Source organism: Borostomias antarcticus (assembly GCF_949987555.1).
Source record: "Borostomias antarcticus genome assembly, chromosome: 15".
Classification (NCBI taxonomy): domain Eukaryota; kingdom Metazoa; phylum Chordata; class Actinopteri; order Stomiiformes; family Stomiidae; genus Borostomias; species Borostomias antarcticus.
This window is the reverse complement of record NC_140248.1, coordinates 8,057,312-8,077,124: the sequence shown is the minus strand read 5'-3', so window position 1 is coordinate 8,077,124 and position 19,813 is coordinate 8,057,312. Positions and strand designations below refer to the sequence as shown.

The window sequence follows — 19,813 nt, the reverse complement described above, 5'->3', positions numbered from 1 at the left end:
TGACCAAGTCGTCTTGTCATCACAGCTGATTGATGGTCTCTTAAGACATGTAAATTACATTGATATTGAATGGAAGTGCTTACATTACATTGATATTGAATGGAATTTTTTATAACCTTTACTTGATAAGTTCAAAGCCTGTCAGATTGTGAAAAATCATGAGTCAATAATATATCAAAGTTTTATTTAACATACAGACCTCTGGATGTGACAGACCAATACTTTGAGCAATTACAGACCCTTCATATATTAACCTAATTTATGACATTAAAATAGACAACACAAATTTGCAGCTTAGCAGTTCAATATGAAACTTGTATGTCTGCAGACACCTCATATACATGTGTCGTTGATAACTGATGTGACCAACCTAGGGAAATAATTCAGTGCTGTAACATTTTTAACGTATTCACTGTCACATTGGTTTTTATTTTTTAGGGTTGTGTGTAAAAAAAAATCTATCATTAACTGCATTTGATGAAGCCACTGAGGTCTTCCAGGAACTTGATGTACTCTTGATGCTCCATGGCTGTGCTCAGCTCCATCAGTTCATCAGCAAAGGTGGTATCTACTCCTCGGTCAGCCAAAAAGTCCATCAGGTGGTCATACAGGGCCTACGAGATTAAGACAAATGATCATTAATTTTAATCTGATTCTAATAATACACAAACATTTCACAATGTTTCATCTAAAAGGAGTTTGTAACTCAACCAAGCTCGCAGAAGATTTGACAATGACAGGCCGTCAATCATACGGTGTACGTCTTGTTTTCATGCCCATGTAAATATTACATTTATGCATGTAATAATCTCCTGGCAAGAAACATTGCTTGTGGAGTAGTGATGCATTTCATATACTGTGTGAAGCAGCCTATCAGCATGGGTTATCTTGTTGAAGTCTTACCCAGTCCAGAGAGTCTGTGTTGAGTGTGTAGCTGGTCTCCTTCCAGTCTGTGTCCCCCTGAGGCTGGAAGCTGACCTCACGGATGGCAAAGATGTCACTCTCCTCTTCGCCATCTCCGTGGCTTGTCTGAAATCATCAGAGTACTGTGTAAGATGGCTTCATCCACTGACTTTCATGAAAAAGACCAAGCTTTGACCAGGATGTGATATTACGAAGATGTTTACCTCATCTTCAGGATAATGGCAGTCAAACACTAGTGTATGTTTCGCTTCCTGTTTTGATACTTCCACTACAAAGTTGGGTGTTGAGACAACCTCTGGCTGTAAGATGACACAATATAAACAATTATAAGTGGCTAAGAAATGCATGAGTGCAAATACAATGGGTTGTGTTAATGCAAGTGTGTGAAAGAGAGGGGTGTGTTGTGAATTCACCTCATTTTCTTCTGACTTCTTTTGTCCTTGTTCAGCCTCCTCTTCAAAGTTGGGAGGAATGCTGTTGTTGACGTTGAACGTGACCATCACTCTGCAGAGCAAGAAAGGTGTCAAATGTTGAAGATGCACTATGGGTAAACTGATGAAGGTCTAGTGACTGAAATGTTTTTCTAAAGAAAGTAATTTTGAAAGTAAGGATAGTATGCGGGAAGCCTCTCTCCACCTACATGGATCTTTTTCCTCCTACACAACTACACAACATTCGACTAATGCCAGGCTCGCACTACCTATCCTAACTGATTTTTAAATCCGGTTTCATCACACACATAAGAAGAATCTTAGCAGATGTTCTTCTCGCGAATCTCAAACAAGCACACACGACAAGATTTGAAAATAACAGCTCATCACACATTACAGGATATTATAGTGACCGAGGGAGCAACAAACCACTGGTCTTGCTTGTTAAGTAGTGACGTAATATGTTTAATATTATTGGGGCAGCCCCAATGAGTCTGTGAGCCGATCGGGAGGTATAAGATTGGGTCTGTAAACTCCTCACATTACAAGATAATCTGGGGGCGAACATCGGTACCAGCTAGGGTTGCACATAGGCACTTCCCTAAATCGATCATTGGTAATGTTAACGTTCAATCAATTAATTGTAATTAAAATATCAATACCAAAAGCTTTTTTTTCTTCTCAATCAATGTTTTATTACGGACGGACTGGGTTATTTTTTTTCCTGCTGCACACAGCTCCTCCTGGCAAACACTGAGCCGATGGTGGGTTTGCTGCAGGTGAGACGAGGGAGCCAATTTATCAGAGTAAACTTTCAAGTGATAGAGCATTGCTGTTGTTGTCATGTTGTATGTGTACACGACATCACAATATTTGCAAGTGGCTTCTTGTCCTTTTTTCCCCAAAGTGGTCCCACACAATGCTTTGCTCGCTTCCTTTTTCTAAATATGTCGCTGTTGATTTCTCTGCATTTCTCTTGAGACGGCTGCTTCGCTTCCACATATTTTGATAGTAGATGGAGTAAATTTCACGTGCTCGAACGAATCCTTAACGATCAATGAATTGATTTTCAATTAATTGTTTGCATCCCTAGTACCAAACAACATTCCAGACCAGATTTCTCCTCCGATTGTCGGGAGGGGTGAATCGGGGAAAAATCAGCCCAAAAATCCAGTAGTGTGAGCCCGGCATAACACTTGGAAGTTGTGCAGCAGCCTTTACAGTGAAGATACACTGAAAAGTGTATGAAAAATACAAACAAAAAACATAGTTCACATTATACAAATACAATCTTACTTCTCTCCTGAAACTGTGCGGATGAGTTTGGCCTCAGTGCCGTTCATCTCCAGGTCCCAACCCCCAGACATTTTGGGAAGTGTCTTGGTTTTCTGGATCTTCTTCTCCTCTTTGATTTCGTCTGACAGGAAATCTGCAAAGGCTTTGTCTCCTGTATTACAAGGAACAGAAGGCAATGTTTGTATTACTGTCAGGTAAATAAATCCAAACATATCAAAAGCTAGGTTTCAGACAAGTGTTCTGTGTGTACTGTGGACACCTATAGCGAATATCTAACGGTAGCTATACCATTCAATCCAACAGCATAGGGTCAGTGTTATGTTTCATCTATGCTGAGTTTACAAGGTCATGTGCTGCATGCTGCATATGCACCAGTCTGTATGCAATAAGCCGGTTGGATGTTAACGCCGGCTAGCTAGTTACTACTTACTATCATTTCCATGCCCTTTCTATGCCCTGACAATTATTAGCAAGTTTAGCTAGCAAGGCACATTTGAGATGTTCCGTATAGGGTAAGATCATGTTAGCTAGCTCTAAAGCAAGACAGTCGTGACCAGATAGTGAGGGATTACACAGTCGCCTTAGCAAATGTAGCTGGCTGGCTGGCCTAGGAAGGAAGCTACAGCCATGTTACCTTCTGTGTGCAGTCCTCCACATCCACACGACACTGGCGTGTTCAACACCCTTGAACTAAACAGTTTGGGTCTGTACCCTGATGCACCCCCATTGTTGTTCATCATCCAGAGAGACCGGGTGAAAGGCCTAGTTATAGCCGAGCTTGTAGAGCATAACCCCGGTCTCGTAAAAGGCAAGACTCGGGCCGAGGACGCGGTGACTGATGAAAACCTAACTGCGGTTCCAACCGCACGGGAAAGAGACTTTAGCATGACTATTATCAAATGGTAGAAATTGGTTTGAATAGAGGGGTTTGAGAAGCCCCGGATACCGTGGAGCCTTCAGCCGCAGATGTATTACTAAACACGTGTGGAGGACACATTCAGTGACCTCTCCTAACTATGACCCTTGAACCGGATATGGTCGCAAATACTATAATGATGTTTTTGTATTTTTCATACGGAAGGGGGAAAACATTTGCAAAAAGACAGACCCACAAAATAAACCAGTGTCCAAGAAAAAAAAAAAGTTTTTTTTTACGATCTAATCCGTAAACAGTGATGGTTTGTTCCACATGAGCCAAAAGGTATGGATTGCCAAGAGGAGACACTGCTTCTATAGAACCAATACGCCCAGCTGAGCCGGGCCGCCGCCATTTTGGACTGTCAAGTTGATTGCGCAAACTGTGCTGCACTGTCTGTCATGCACTCACTTTTTTGCGTTTACTTACATCACCAGGAATTCACACTATTAGGTTACGATTTCACTCTTTTTTAATTTTATCTTCATGAAAATATACAATTAAATCGAGAACAAATACGTAATAATAATAAGTTACTCATTCAATATAGACTGATACAGCTGCATCCACACAGGTTTACAAAAAGTAAAACTTGACACAAGGTTCTCCCTTTTTCCACTGAATTTAATTTCCACAGACATTCACATAAATGATTGTTCCATATTGTAATCTATATACACATATTTACATACCATACCAAAACTTTCTATTTCTTTCTAATAATACTATTTCATCATTGTTCATATCCCTATTTACATACAAGCTATAACTTGGCTAGATTAGCCATCATAATACAAAGGAGCCATCATAATACAAAGGTGTCTGGGAGATAGGATAGGAGCATGCAGCATAGGCCCTGCCTTCAAGCCTGCTATCATGAAGGGGAAAGAAGTGGAACAGGCCACTCACTTAAAATATATGGGAACAATCATTGACAGCAACAATAAACTCACCTTTCAACAACAATAAACTCACCTTTCAGACCTACGCAGATTCCATCTATAAAAAGGCAAGGCAGCGTTTCTCTCTCTTCAGGAGACTGAGGAGCTTCAACGCCAGCAAACACACCCTGACCACGGTCTACAGGTCACTCACTGAGTACTCCCCTTCAACATCTAACCCTGTCTCCTGGTATGGGGACCTCTCAGTTAGACACAGGAACCCACTCAGGTGGTCAACCAGGCCAGCAAGATCACAGGAGACAACTGCAACTCCAGAACCTGTACAATCGGCCCATAACACAAAAAAAGCTACCCCACCCACCCCCATCATTCCAGCTGTTGCCATCTGGCAGGAGACTCATGGTCCCACTAGCCAGAAAAAATAGATGCAAGAAATCATTTGTGCCCTCTGCTGTGGCCATTCTAAACAAGTACATACTATAATAATAAGCCACCTCCCCAAAGCCCAAGAACACAGTTTAGATTAATTTTATGTTTGTTTTTTATGCACTTTATTTTTGTCAGATTTTATACTGTGTTGCCAGAGTGCCAAAGACACATTTTCATTACATGTAAATTTAATGGACAATAAAGGTTTTCTTCAATATCTTATCTTACAACAGAGATACACTAATACATGTTTAGTATATTTTATTTATTTATTTTATTTACATGTTTAGTCAAATTGATGACTGATTTTGAGAAATGTTCTGTTTCTCTTCTGGTTTGGCTGAGAGATACAGCGGTTTTCCTCCCGCAGGATGTGAGGGATTCTGATCCCTCTCTGTTGTACTCACTCAGAACCTTCATACTACTGGTAAATAACTCCCCCCAAGCCATCAGTGTGTCTAACTGAGGTGATGTCTTTTCTAAACTTATTTTCCAGAGCTGTGATTAGATCAACCTGTGCCAGGCTGGGCTCTTTAAGGCCCTTTCTCCTAGGCTGATACTGTTTGTAACTCAGTAATGTGTACCGTGGATCGTCAGGGACATCTATTACACTCTTTACAGTGACTATACTTCTCTGCAACCTTACTACCTACTGTATATGCTCAGCTATGTAAACTAGCACAATCCCATCATGGCCAATTCTGTTTACAGGTGCTGATATTGGTGGCGTCAACACATTCAGCAAGTCCAGCACACCCTGTGGAAGGACACCCTCAGTGGGGTTAACATAAGATGGCAGCACAGTATCACTGCTCTGAAAGAAGAAAATACATGCAAATCAAGTCAAGATTCAACATATCGCTACATCTATTACAAATTAATCTATTACAAGTGAATTGAACAATTGCACCAACAGCAGGGTCTCAGCTGAATCGCCCTGCTGTAGATTATCCTTAGGGTGCTAATCTTAAATCATAATCATGCCACTCCTTTTACCTGATATCCTGGATAGCTGGTCCTGACTGCAGCCAAGCACTCTCCCTGACCACCCAGATTCACACTCAGGTTTACTAGGGGGGTGATGGAACAGTCCATTGGCTCTTCTTGATGGGTAATAAAACACATTTTGTTTTGACCATTGTAATGCATACAGTGTATGGTGTCAAATCTGAGTAACTTCTCCATCAAAATAGGCCTACCCTCAAAGTATAGTGGTACCAAAGCTACCTTACCATGAACACCCAGATTGTCAGTATCAAACCGGTCCATTGGCTCCTCCACCTGGTCACCGGCAGCTTCACCATCAGAAGTCTCCCTAGCAGAGCTGTGCTCGTCCCTGACCAGCTCAGTGTGGATGACAACCTGGTTACTCTCCTGGGAGGTGTATGTGCTGGCCTGCAGCAGGAAGATGTCAAGGTCCTCCTCACAGTTGGTCTTGTCTGAGTTGTTGACCTTACATTACATTTATGTAATTATAGTAGATACCCCGTTTGAAAGAAGAGACTGAGCAGTGTCGCCTGGTTGGGCCCGTCTTGTCCATCTGTATATGGCTATGATGTAATGCCTTTCTGTGTAGGACAGATAAAAACCGAAGCAAGTCTCAGAGCCATTCCTGCTAGGTTACGATGGCTAACTGTAAACTGTATTACAGTGGTTACACAAGCTGTTTAGCTAGCACTGACAGGTCTAGTCAACTTCAAAACCTGTCAGGATCAATCAATCAAAGCTTTATTTGTACAGCGCATTTCATACCCAGAGGCAACACAATGCGCTTTACAGAGAACAAGGGAGGTGGGCATACGACCCACCTCTACATATTCCAGAGGGAAGCAAAAAAAAAACAGTAATCACCCGGGGGCCAGATAAGTGAGCTGTAAACATTCTTCCCTGACCCCTCTCAACAAGGCGATCGAGCAAGCTCCAGGAGTATGTTTGTCTACCGGCTAAGAACACTTATAAAGCAATACATTACATTAAATTACATTTCAGAGTAAGAGAGGCTAAAAAAGCATCATAGGAGAGACATGGCAAATACTGGTGTGTGTTTGCTATGGCCCAGGCTTTAAGCCGGAAGTGGGCTTCATGTTGACCTGACTAGATGAATTCTGCAGCAGTTGACATTCTGTAATGGCGGAAAGCCATTCGCCCTCTTCAGGGGGGAGCGAAAAAAGTGTCCCCTCTTAGCATTACATACTCTTTGGATGAGCTTGCCCTGCAGAGCGGACTTGTTATATAGCGCCCTCAAGAGTCTAATTTAATGAGTATTTCTCACAAGTGTGATACATTAAATATGTGATAGAAACTAATTGATGGGGATTTTTTGATACAAAGAAACCCTGTCCCATCAGTCAACATCAGAGCCATGCCATCCCACTAAACATGGACAGGATCTAATGAAGCTTTTTTTTTGATACATTCAAATAAAATGTCTGAAATTATTTCAGAAATAACTTTGAACTGAGAGAAAATATTTGTCAGTGTGAAATGTCAGACATCGTGTTGTGGGTGGCATGGTGCGTTACACCATCGCCTCACAGCAAGAAGGTCCTGGGGTCGATTCCCGCACGGGTTATCTCCTGGGCCTTTCTGTGTGTATGAAAATATGAAAAACATGCAGAAGAACAGATGCTCTTCAGTCCTTTCCCTGACCAGGACTTGGACTGAGCACTTGGACTTGTTCCCTGGGCACTGAAAGCTGCCCACTGCTCCTGACTGCCCATGGAGGAAGGACAGCACAGATGGGTCAAAACACAGATCAAATATCATCGGTTGACTGAATTGTGTGTGCGTTGTGTGTTTATGGTCAACGCTTCCTGCACGCGTGTGGGTGTGTCTGCTGTCATGGGTTCAATGAACAGATCCATTCCGTTAATACAATTTGTTGTATTTTCCTACAATGTATCAAAGACCTGAGTGATCAAATCTATCATGCATAGCATATCATCCTACCATTTTACCAGTATAAGATGTGGCTTTACAGGTGTTTGTGCAACTGTATTCATCCACATTTTACAGAACATGTGGTGACTTATCTCACAGAGAAACTGCAGTCTATCAGACACAGATTGAGTTGTCCCTCAAACTGTAGCTCCAGCTTTGATGCATTGATAATGATGGAAGGTGCAGGCATTGTTTGAAATTTGAGACACTACATACACCCTACAACCCTGTGTACATTTCTACAACTAAATCTGCACAGAGCTCTATTCAAACCTCTAACCCTGCACCTACAACCTGCTTACTTTGTAAGCATGTGTCCTTTCACCAGTACTGCTACTCATACCATGCTTTTTAACATAACACACATTAATTGAAGTGAACAAGTCCTCACTTCAGGAAACAGGGAAAAGTGGACAAATGGCGCAGTATCCTCTGACTGAGGCAATATTAAACATATCAAATCTGATTTTACCAACAGTTTATGTGATTATCTGTGACAAAACCCAATGAGTACAAAGGTCACCATTAGTCACCCAATTCCAACGCAGTCAATTGAATAAACTTGGATAACAGCAATAGCCAATGACTGTTAAGCAATTAGGATGCTCATTACATGTACATATTATACTGTATGTATGTACAATATCTAAATGTTAAGGAAGGTAGAAAATATCTATGCAAATCATTTTGAGTGTAATTGCATGTTGTGCATTGTATGCACCCTGCGTTCAGCAGGGTAGGTGGGGATCTGATTATCTGCTCTCCTCTTCATCTTATTTGGACTGTGCCATCCTCTTTCTGTGAGGTTGGCTAAGCTGCTACCAAACATGCAACATGTAATATCTATAAGTGAACTTAAGACTTCTATCAAAACCCACTTCTCAGGTTGTGAGGCAAACAGTTATAGGCATTATAAAGCAATATATCAAGCCAAGAGAAAACACATTTTTAAAAAGAGTTACAGGTCACCTCGGGGGTCTAGATGATCAGATATCTGCTTTGGGGCCAAATGCTGGTCCATGAGGTCGTAGAGGAAAATCCTACCCACGACATCGGCCTCTCAAACCTCTCGAAAACTGGTACACAAGCACTAAGTGAATATTGTTTTTTAAAACCTTGCGATTCTCGGTTTTTGGAAAGATTTGAAAGAGCTCTTCCCGTCATGCTTCCAGTTGTACCTTCCTGGCTGTGAAAGAAGGGTGTTGTTGCTGGGAAGGTTTGGTTCAGCTTCAGTCCTGATTCCCCATTGGCTAGCTCTTGGTGGGGCGGAGTTTCCGGCGGAAGTACTCGGGTGCGGCCTCCACCAGCCAATCGGCGTCCACCAGGCAAAGGTCTCTCATGTAGCATCGAGAGGTGTGCAGCAGCTCATTGAAGACCACATAGGCGGGCTTGGCTTGGAAGAGGACGGAGGAGGGGTGGATGGCCACAGGCTGGTGGGTGTCCAGGGCCGTGTAGCTGCCGTCTGGCTGCAGTTCGGCGGCGTTTACAAACAGGCCGTGGGCCAGACAGCGCCGGACGTTCCCCGTGTCTGCCCCGCACGACTCCAGTTTCAGGCTCAACTGGGAAATCACAGGGGTGAGATTGTTATTAGGTAAACAAGTGCTGACACCCATTAGAGCAATTAGTAGTAGTAGTCCATTATACAGCACGCCCAGAATATATCAAAGGCTTTTAATAAAACTATTGCACCAGATCCATCCGCCTTATTCTACTACAGTTGAAGTCTGTAGGGAGGGGTTTTTGTTTAAGAATAGAAAAATGGAAGGAAAATATTGTTTTAATTGTCCATTGTATGCCTTTCATTTGTCCTTCCAGAAAAATATTAATACTAAGAGTATACCCAGAAAGCGAGATAGGGGTATCAGAACTGTGCGCCATACAGAATGGGGAAATTCAAGTCCCAACTCAATGGTGGTCAATGCTCTCTGTGCGTAGAACGACACTAATCGACTGCAAACTGTTCAAAAGCACATTGCTAGATTCTGTAGGCAGAGAAGAATTGAATGATGTCCACCTCTTGACATTTGGTCAATTTTACAGACCGCTAGATTGACCAGAAGACATTCATGCAACTGTTCTGATAGCTAATGTTGACATAATGAAAATTAGCATCACGCCAAATCCCATCTGAATGATAACTTGGTTTGGCTAACGTTAGCTAGCTAGCTAGCTGGCTACTACTAATGGGGCAGACAAGAGAACAAACTAATTTTGGGCAGAGCTGAGCAACGGCAAAGTAGGCTACCTGGAACGCTGGGGCGAAGGTCATAGTTCAGTGTTTGCATCAGGGCAGCCACAGTTATTTTGGCCAAAGTATCAGGGCGGGGTTCAATCCGAGCAGTATTTCTACTGGCTGGCTTGACTTGTGAAAGTGCATTGTGAAAGGAGGGACGGCTCCAGAACAGTACTTAATGTTAAAATTAGCCAAAACATTAATTAATTACAAATCCCGCCGTGTCACTGTCTGTCTGGGACGCATGGAGATACCTGTGCCAATATGAATGCTATCAGGCCGACGGTGTCTGAGGAAATGCGAACAGAAACAGAGACATCCTCTATACTAGTATAGATGGATGGATATGGACATACCAGTTAGTTAAGTGTTTATTTCTGTTTTCTTTTTTTGTGTACCTTGAGACAGATTTCTCGGAGCTGAGCACGGACCTCCCCTACCAGGCTCATGTTCCTGCTGTTGACAAAGTTCTCCCGACACCACTCCTGAACAAGGGGAGACACAAAAGAGACGGCACTGAAACTAGCGTGTCCGTTAATCATACCTCTCTGTATTGGGGAATCCTTGCTCTGGATCTCTTTGGTTTATCAACGCTCCCAAGTTGTCCTAATATTGATCAAGATCAACTGACCTTATTGCCGCCCACTTTTTTGAAAGCTCTGTAGATGTTGAGGAGGGTCATGTGATCGCCCTCGCTGGAGGAGAACTTCCTGCGTGCGGCGAGGACTTCCTCGCGACGGGCGGGCGGGTTGTAGAGCACCGTGTCCACCGACAGCAGAGACACGATAGTCAGCACCTCCTCTGAACACGAGAAGTCTGGGGACAGCAGGATGGTCTGGAGAGAGAGAGAGAGACAGAGAGAGAGAGAGAGAGAGAGAGAGAGAGAGAGACAGAGAGAGAGAGAGAAAGGTAGAAAGAAAGTGAGAGCGAGTCTGGGTTCCACGTAGCTCAGAATACAGCCACACTGCTTCCGTTAAGCTATGCAGCTGCCATATCAAGACGATCCCTGTGTGCCTTACCTTGGCGTAGCGGGGCTCCAGAGGGAAGCTGGCCATCTTCTTGCCCAGGGCCGTGAGGGAGACCTGCTCCTCCCTCCTCTCCACAGCTCCCAGCAGATCCAGCTGCTCCACCGCCGAACGGATGGCCTCTGGCCAAAACGCACCCAGCGCGCAAAGTTACTACGTTACTACCGCCAAAACCCTACGCGCTACACACCAGTATCTCAGTGAGTTAAGAGCAGGTCTGACAACAGGAGCGCGGACCCGATCTTACCAGGGGACGGCTTGGACATGAAGTCAAAGTTCATCACATCTGGAATCCCCAGAGCCATGAGCTGGAGCATAACGCTGGCTAGGTTACACCTGCAGAAAACCCACAGAGGAGCAGAACACTGAATCACACTGACCTAAAGGTATCAAACCGCAGTCAGCGGCTACGTTTCCCTGCGCCGGCTTCTTTCTCCCCTCAGCCGTACCGACGACCCTGAGCTGAGACGCCGCGCGCCTTACCTCTGGATCTCCGGCACGGTCATGGGGATGAGGTTGTCGAACTCCTCCTCGGTGTAAAGGCGGTAGCAGGAGCCCGAGTCCTCTCTGCCAGCCCTGCCCGCTCGCTGCCACGCCTGGGCTTTAGACACCCGCTGCACCGCCAGCACCTCCAGACCACTCTCTGGGCGTCACACACACACACACGCGCGCGCACACACACACACACACACACACACAAACACACACAAACACACAGATCTATCAGGACCCAGAGATAAGACTGGCTGACTGACTGACTGACTGACTGACTGACTGACTGACTGACTGACTGACTGACACAACACCCTAACAAAAATAATAATAAGAGTGTCAACCAGGGATGCGGTTAAAGGTGGACTAGACATACGACGGTACACACCCAGAAGCCCCGACACACCAAAGATAAAGATGTTCCTCTCCTACCATCGCGATGTACAGTGCATGGACTGATACAGCTAACCAATGCCAGGCCAATCACATCTCGTCTTTTCATCGTCACCGCCAAGTGTCGCCCCTCTCATTTTGGGAGCGACGCCGTACCGTCCGAGTCTACCTTTAGGATCGCGTGCGGCTCGGAATCTCACCTGGATTGAAGCGCTTCGCTTTCACCATCCCCGTGTCTATGACGTACTTGATCCCCGAGATCGTCACTGATGTCTCAGCGATGTTGGTTGAGAGGATAACCTTCCTGCAACCCTAGGAGAACAGCACAGATAGGACGTGTTCATAATAAGACATAAGGCACTGCTGGAGGGCACCATTCAATGGTCCCATGTCAATGGTCACGTATGTTAAATGTTGAATGTACAGTTAATACAGTAGGACTGTAAGCAGTGTCCTCTGGGTGGGTGGAGGTGGGGGGCCAGACCTTGGGGGCGGGCTGAAAGACCCGGAGCTGCTGGGCGGGGGGTAGCGAGGCGTACAGGGTGATGACGGTCATGGGGCAGCAGCTGTCCGGCAGATGTTTGCTGATGTCTCGACACGTCCGGGCCAGAGCCTCGATCTCCTCCTGACCCGTCATGAACACCAGGATGTCATGGGAAGGAGGGGCTTCCTGCTCCGAGCGCGCACAGTAACAAGTCACTTTTTATCTACTCACACAGGCACACGTGATACAACAGTGTCATGTGAGTAAGGTTAAAATTAAAACCGTCTACTATTTTACAGGAAGCATACATTACCTGGTGAATCTGGAACACGGAGACCAGAGCGGCCTGGAGGTAGTCAGACTGGGGCAGTTTGGTGTAGTAAATCTGAATGGGGTGCTGCCTCCCCTCCAGGTACAGCACAGGAGACTTGTTGAAGTACTGGGAGAAGAGGTCCACGTCCATGGTGGCTGACATCACAATCACCTTACCAGGGTTACACGGGGAGAAATATGACATCACAATCACCTTACCAGGGTTACACGGGGAGAAATATGACATCACAATCACCTTACAAGGGTTACATGGGGAGAAATTTGACATTACAATCACCTTACAAGGGTTACATGGGGAGAAATATGCTGACGTGACCTTGGGAGCATTCAACAACACAGAGGATTCCCACTCTCAGTCCCAGTCAAAGGTCAAATTCTCAGACTTTTCCCTGACTTTCAATGACTAAAAAGCTGAATTTCCATGATGTATAATGAACGGAAAAACAGTTGATGAGCGGGAAGGGGATAAATGGGCGTAAAATCTGTATTTAAATTAAATTGAATCGATGAAGATGAGGAGGAACGCGGCAAAGGTAGGCTACTGCTGCCAACACCAGCATAACGTGTCCTACCTTCAATGGCAGCTTGTTCTGTTCTCGGCGCTTGCGCTGCGCTGCCTTCACGACGCCAAACAGGACATCGGTGTGAACGGTGCGCTCGTGGGCTTCATCCAGGACCACCACAGTGTAGCGTAGCAGCAAGGGGTCTCCGATGGCCTCGCGCAGCAGCATGCCGTCCGTCATGAACTTCAGCTTTGTCTCTGAAGAGGTGACATCCTCAAACCGCACCGTGTAGCCAACCTGTACAGACATTTCCATAACGTTTGGTTTTACAAAGTGCTGTGTGCGGGCAGTATTTCCTTCTTTTTATTTGTTATGGATGGAAAAACAGTATTTATGCTCTGTTTAAGATTGATAGTCTGCTTAAAATGCACAAACCAAACAGCCACACTGTCATGACAAGAGGCTTGCTTACCAGTTTCCCAAGCTGAGTCCTCTTCTCCTCTGCCACCCTCCCTGCCAGTGAGATAGCAGCCACCCGGCGAGGCTGTGTGACAGCCACGATGCCCTGTCGCCCGATGCCAGCTTCATACAGGTACTGAGGTATCTGCGTGGTCTTCCCAGAGCCCGTCTCACCTGATTCACACGATGGGGCAGAATGAAAGCAAACCCACTTCAGCAAGTATGAACAGTGAGCACTGTTGTAACGTTAAATAAGAAATCAACTGACCACCATTGACAGCAGCTGTCCAACGAACTAGCTAGCTAAACCACATTGAATTGTCACACAGACTAACTCAGCTATAACTTTAGCCGAACAGCTGGCTCGTAAACTAGATTGTCCCTAGTACAATGAAAATGTCAGCATGTAAAAAAAACTGTCCTGCACTGGGGACTAGTCTCGGGTGAAGTCAGCCAGCAGGAAGCGTGGGGGTGACTGTTTATATTTTAAAATGAACGTTGTCCTTACCGATCAAGACAGCATTATGAAGCTGTCTAAGCTGGTTGATGAGTTGAGACTTAGCCTGGTATATCGGAAGGTGTTTTCTTTGGACGTCTAGGGGAACCGATGCATTTCCCTTTCTAGGCAGCAGCATCCCAGGCTTCTTATCGAGACGGTAAAAAGGAGACCCCGGCTTGAATTTTTTCGCCGGAGGAGGATCGGGGTCGTGGGGCATTGTATAGACAGAACCGCTTTACAAAAAAACCTTATAGTCGTATATGGTAGACTTCTCTAATACAAAAGAACACCAAAACCTGCTTTCGTGAAAGATTACACAGTAGCTCCACTGCGGTTGTTTACCTCATCGACTGCATATTTTTTCCCCACGTGGTAAGATTGGTCGCAGATTTACGACGTCATTAGGCCACCCTGTGGTGGCAACGTGCACCTGCGTCCAGGCTACACATCTCTTGAAATGGAAAATTGTATCCTTGCTGCTAAATATGTTTTATTAACAACCAAAAATGTCTAAACTTCTTGCCAAAGTGACAATATTTATCACTATAATAAGCTTACAATCGAGTCTATTGTGTTACATTGATATTATATATTTGTATTGTCATGTGTTTTAATGTAGGCCTATTATTTGTCTTTTTTGTATTTGTGTCTTGTTTATGTCCGGGCAATTTGTTTACATGCTTGATAGGCTATGTGGTGATTTGAATGGCCTGTTAGGCTATGTGGATATAGGCTAATAGTGGTAATGTTATTTACAATGAATTTTGTCAGTTTGTTTTTCTAAATATTGATGAATAGATCATCAAAATGGCTAATAAAATGATGATCAAAACCTTACAAGCTTACTGTACACTAGTGTTGTCTGAAGTAAAACTAAAGATATAAAATATGTAGTCCTGTGATGCAATTGAAACTAAGCTATTCTAAAATAAAACTCAACTATTCTAAAACAAAGAATACATACATGCATACATACATACATACATACATACATACATACATACAACATGTATAAATATGTAAAATGATATACATACAGGGGATGTGAGGGGTTGACCAGGATGGACTTCAGTTTGTCCCTCATCCTCCTCTCCACCACAGCCTCGAGACAGTCCAGATAAACAAAAAACTAAACGGAAGCTCAGTTGAACAAACACTAACCTGACAATGTATTTGACCCGGGGCAACATTGAAAGAGGATAATCTTATCTTATCAACTTGTTTTCTTGAATGCTAAAGAAGTCCCTCTGGGTAAAACTGCTCAAACTCAAACAAACTAAAACCACAGGACAATAAACAAAGGAATCTCAAACAATGTCAACTTTGCATTAAACATTAGATAATTGACCGAATGACACTTCATGACAGTCATAAACATTCATATCATGTCACAGTGATGACAGTGTCATGTCAGTCTTATCCACACTACTTTTTGATAATTAGGTCTGGTCACGGTTATGACAGGTTATGTTGACTTGATTAATGTCAAGTTGTCATAGTAAAAACATTGACATGCTATATCATCTTGGTTAATGTCAAGTTGTCATAGCAAAGACATCTCAAACAATGTCAGCTTTGCATTACAAATGACGTAATGAACGAATGACACTTAATGACAACAGTATTAAACATTTATATTTATTTAATTATTTATTTTATTTATTTATACATTTATATATCATTCATGTGTCATGTCATTGTTATGACAGTGTCATGACAGCATTATGACAGCATCATGTCTTATGCACACCCCTTAAAATAAAGTGTTACCAAGTGAAAGTGTTTTAAAATTTTTCCCCCAAAAGGTTCTCCCAGAGAAACAACAGAAGAAACCCAAGAGTTGTTTTTGCCATGTGAATGCCCTTCTGCCTGTAGCCTACCTACCTTGAGCTGTAGGTGATAAATCGAGGTATGAGATCCTATCACACACTCTCTCACACCCAGATAGATGGAGTGTAGTCTGCATCCGATGGACATGGCTATCCAGAGCACCCACGCATGCACGCACAAACATTAAAACACAAAATAGTGCTTACAACATATGGCCATATATCTATTATGTACAGAAGACACAAGTAAACAGCAACAAGGCTTCCCTGAAGCCTACAGTATCTCTATGTGGTACTTAAGTGGTAACTATCTCTATGTACATACAGGAAGACAGAGCCAGAGGAAATGGCTTAGTATTGAGTGATTACAAGAGGGGGGGGTGTTTATGTGTAAACGCTGTTGAATAATGAGTGGACTGTGAAGTAGTCACTTTTTGCCATATAGGACCAAAGGTCCAAAAACATCTTGTAATGTTGAATAATACAGAGTGAATATGAGCCTGTGTGAGATGGAATGATGATGACAAACAGAAAGACCGCCTCTGTGTGTATGACTGAGTAAGTGAGAGCAAGACATCGGAGAGAGAGAGAGAGAGAGAGAGAGAGAGAGAGAGAGAGAGAGAGAGAGAGAGAGAGAGGGAGTGGGCGAGAGAGGGAGGAAGTCCAACACTTAGTCCAACAGTACAACTAGTAAAGCGTGCCAGCTGTTAAAGGGAGGCACGGCACCTCTGTCTTTAGAGGGCAGGGCAGTATAAGAGGAGCGGAGTGAAGAAGTATCCGGGCGTATGTATACAAGCGGGGTGGAGAGATCTTCCTCTCCCCAGGGGAGCCACAGAATGAAGAGCTACATCACCAACACCCTCTCTGACTTCTTCTTCGAGTACGAGACGCCCCGGCAGGTGCTGGTGAGGAACAGGCGGGTGGGGGTCGTGTGCCGCCTGATCCAGCTGGGGGTCCTAGGTTACATCATCGGGTAAGTAAGGACACCCCCTCTTCCACTTTCTGTTCGTCGACAGGAACAGGAACTACCAGGACACTCTCTCTCTCAGGAGTTGTATTTGGGAGCGGTCCACCTGCATGTTTCAGCATGTCAGACATTCTTAAAATGGTGACTCTCTTGAGACTCTCTTCTGAATGATCCTTGTTCATAGAACCATTGCTTGTCGAACACCAGCATAATGTCACACACACAAAAACATGTTGTAACACAATTATTATTTCAGCTGGAGAGGCATGTGATTCAGGCTTAACTGAGTTGTTCTTGAGAAATGTAGACATGGGCGGTGTTGACATAGAGATGTTGACATGAGTTTGAGAGAGTTGTTGAGAATGCTTAATCATTTGAAGACAGTTGTGTGTACTTCTATCTCTAGTGTGCTTATTTGTGTCCCTGCGTGTGTGTGTGTGTGTGTGTGTGGCTTTGTGTGTGTGTGTGTGTGTGTGTGTGTGTGTGTGTGTGCATGCACATCTACAGACAACAGCACCTGAGGAGCCACATGAGTTAAACAGGCTCAGGCATATGCTATCACAGATCACAATCAAACATGGGCTACACTGTTTGTTGTTAATGCTTGAATGAGGGATGCAGCCTACCCCCAAAGCTACTGTATCTCTTGGGTTTAGTGTTTTGTGTAGCCCAGAGAAAGTCCTCTGTGATTTTTAACTATTCAATGTATGTAATGAGTGTGGGCTAGTTTTGAATCAGAGTAATCAATCAATTAACCAATCAATTAATTAATCGATCAATCAATCAATCAACTCAGGTATGGTGACTAGAGGACACCAAGGGGAGAGAGTGGTGTTTTTCTCGCAGGAGGAAAAGAGGCTCATTATTAGCATGTATGATGAACACATAATGCCTAGACTACACAACTACAATACTGACCGTCATGGTAGGCCTAATGGAATTGGCGCTCCAAGTGCATAACCGATAGTTTGAAGTGCCCTCTGTAATAGGTAGCCTAGTTTCCAATCCCAATCCCACCCCCCGGCCCTTGACCCTACCACAAGGTCCTACCCCTCCGATTTGCGCGTAGTGTAGGCTGGGGCGTTTCTTTTGCGGTCTGTCCTCCAAACGGAATGTTTTCAGATGTAGGCTCCAAACGGTAGAACAAAATTCCAAGGATGTTTTGCGAACAGGGTGTAACATGCAACTGCAGTCAAGTGAGCGAGGGGATGCAGGGATGCAGGGATATTAGACTTTTACAGTAAGATTTTGTGATGGGATTATTCAAAATCTACACTGTAAAGTTCTAATATTCTTGCATGACATGATAGAGGGAGAGGTGCTGAACTCTGGGATATGAGACACTCCCATGAACAAAATTATTTTTCTCCTATAATCACCTGTCAGAATTCAGAAAAACAGTCAAAATGTGCTTACAGTACGACTTTGTGATGGGATTATTCAAAATCTACACTGTAAAAGTCTAATATTCTTGCATGACATGATAGAGGGAGAGGTCCTGAACTCATGGATATGAGACACTCCCATGAACAAAATTATTTTTCTCCTATAATTACCTGTCAAAGTTCAGAAAAACAGTCAAAATGTGCTTACAGTAGGACTTTGTGATGGGATTATTCAAAATCTACACTGTAAAAGTCAAATATTCTTGCATGAATTTATAGAGGGAGAGGTCCTGAACTCAGGGATATGAGACACTCCCATGAACAAAATTATATTTATCCTATAATAACCTGTCAAAATTCAGAAAAACAGTCAAAATGTGCTTACAGTACGACTTTGTGATGGGATTATTCAAAATCTACACTGTAAAAGTCTAATATTCTTGCATGACATGATAGAGGGAGAGGTCCTGAACTCATGGATATGAGACACTCCCATGAACAAAATTATATTTCTCCTATAATCACCTGTCAAAGTTCAGAAAAACAGTCAAAATGTGCTTACAGTACGACTTTGTGATGGGATTGTTCAAAATCTACACTGTAAAAGTCAAATATTCTTGCATGAATTTATAGAGGGAGAGGTCCTGAACTCAGGGATATGAGACACTCCCATGAACAAAATTATATTTATCCTATAATAACCTGTCAAAATTCAGAAAAACAGTCAAAATGTGCTTACAGTACAACTTTGTGATGGGATTGTTCAAAATCTACACTGTAAAAGTCTAATATTCTTGCATGACATGATAGAGGGAGAGGTCCTGAACTCATGGATATGAGACACTCCCATGAACAAAATTATTTTTCTCCTATAATCACCTGTCAAAAGTTCAGAAAAACAGTCAAAATGTGCTTACAGTAGGATTTTGTGATGGGATTATTCAAAATCTACACTGTAAAAGTCTAATATTCTTGCATGACATGATAGAGGGAGAGGTCCTGAACTCATGGATATGAGACACTCCCATGAACAAAATTATATTTCTCCTATAATCACCTGTCAAAGTTCAGAAAAACAGTCAAAATGTGCTTACAGTACGACTTTGTGATGGGATTGTTCAAAATCTACACTGTAAAAGTCAAATATTCTTGCATGAATTTATAGAGGGAGAGGTCCTGAACTCAGGGATATGAGACACTCCCATGAACAAAATTATATTTATCCTATAATAACCTGTCAAAATTCAGAAAAACAGTCAAAATGTGCTTACAGTACAACTTTGTGATGGGATTGTTCAAAATCTACACTGTAAAAGTCTAATATTCTTGCATGACATGATAGAGGGAGAGGTCCTGAACTCATGGATATGAGA

At 43.4% G+C, this 19,813-nt stretch overlaps 3 protein-coding genes across 3 annotated transcripts in view; 1 reads left to right on the top strand and 2 right to left on the bottom strand.

Moving 5' to 3' along the window:
• Positions 1 to 217: 217 nt before the first annotated feature.
• c1qbp (complement component 1, q subcomponent binding protein) lies at positions 218 to 3,632 on the bottom strand. The gene is made up of 6 exons (XM_084449416.1): positions 3,286 to 3,632; positions 2,652 to 2,802; positions 1,338 to 1,428; positions 1,128 to 1,223; positions 904 to 1,029; positions 218 to 614 (listed from the first exon to the last, which is right to left on the bottom strand). Exons 1-6 carry the CDS (start codon positions 3,536 to 3,538, stop codon positions 465 to 467), a joined length of 867 nt encoding a protein of 288 aa, XP_084305542.1. The 5' UTR covers positions 3,539 to 3,632; the 3' UTR covers positions 218 to 464.
• A 4,191-nt stretch (positions 3,633 to 7,823) lies between these two features.
• On the bottom strand, positions 7,824 to 14,576 carry dhx33 (DEAH (Asp-Glu-Ala-His) box polypeptide 33). Its single transcript, XM_084449717.1, has 12 exons — positions 14,269 to 14,576; positions 13,774 to 13,934; positions 13,371 to 13,598; positions 12,779 to 12,949; positions 12,466 to 12,651; positions 12,182 to 12,293; positions 11,580 to 11,739; positions 11,344 to 11,432; positions 11,091 to 11,218; positions 10,703 to 10,906; positions 10,470 to 10,556; positions 7,824 to 9,397 (listed from the first exon to the last, which is right to left on the bottom strand). Exons 1-12 carry the CDS (start codon positions 14,474 to 14,476, stop codon positions 9,089 to 9,091), a joined length of 2,043 nt encoding a protein of 680 aa, XP_084305843.1. The 5' UTR covers positions 14,477 to 14,576; the 3' UTR covers positions 7,824 to 9,088.
• Positions 14,577 to 16,873: 2,297 nt separating this feature from the next.
• p2rx1 (purinergic receptor P2X, ligand-gated ion channel, 1) overlaps positions 16,874 to 19,813 on the top strand; it is a gene marked incomplete at both ends in the record, with an annotated part of 28,476 nt that continues 25,536 nt past the window's right edge. Inside the window, one exon of the mRNA XM_084449882.1 lies at positions 16,874 to 17,061. Within this exon, the coding sequence (XP_084306008.1) occupies positions 16,874 to 17,061 (188 nt within the window). The remainder of the gene's footprint in view (positions 17,062 to 19,813) is intronic.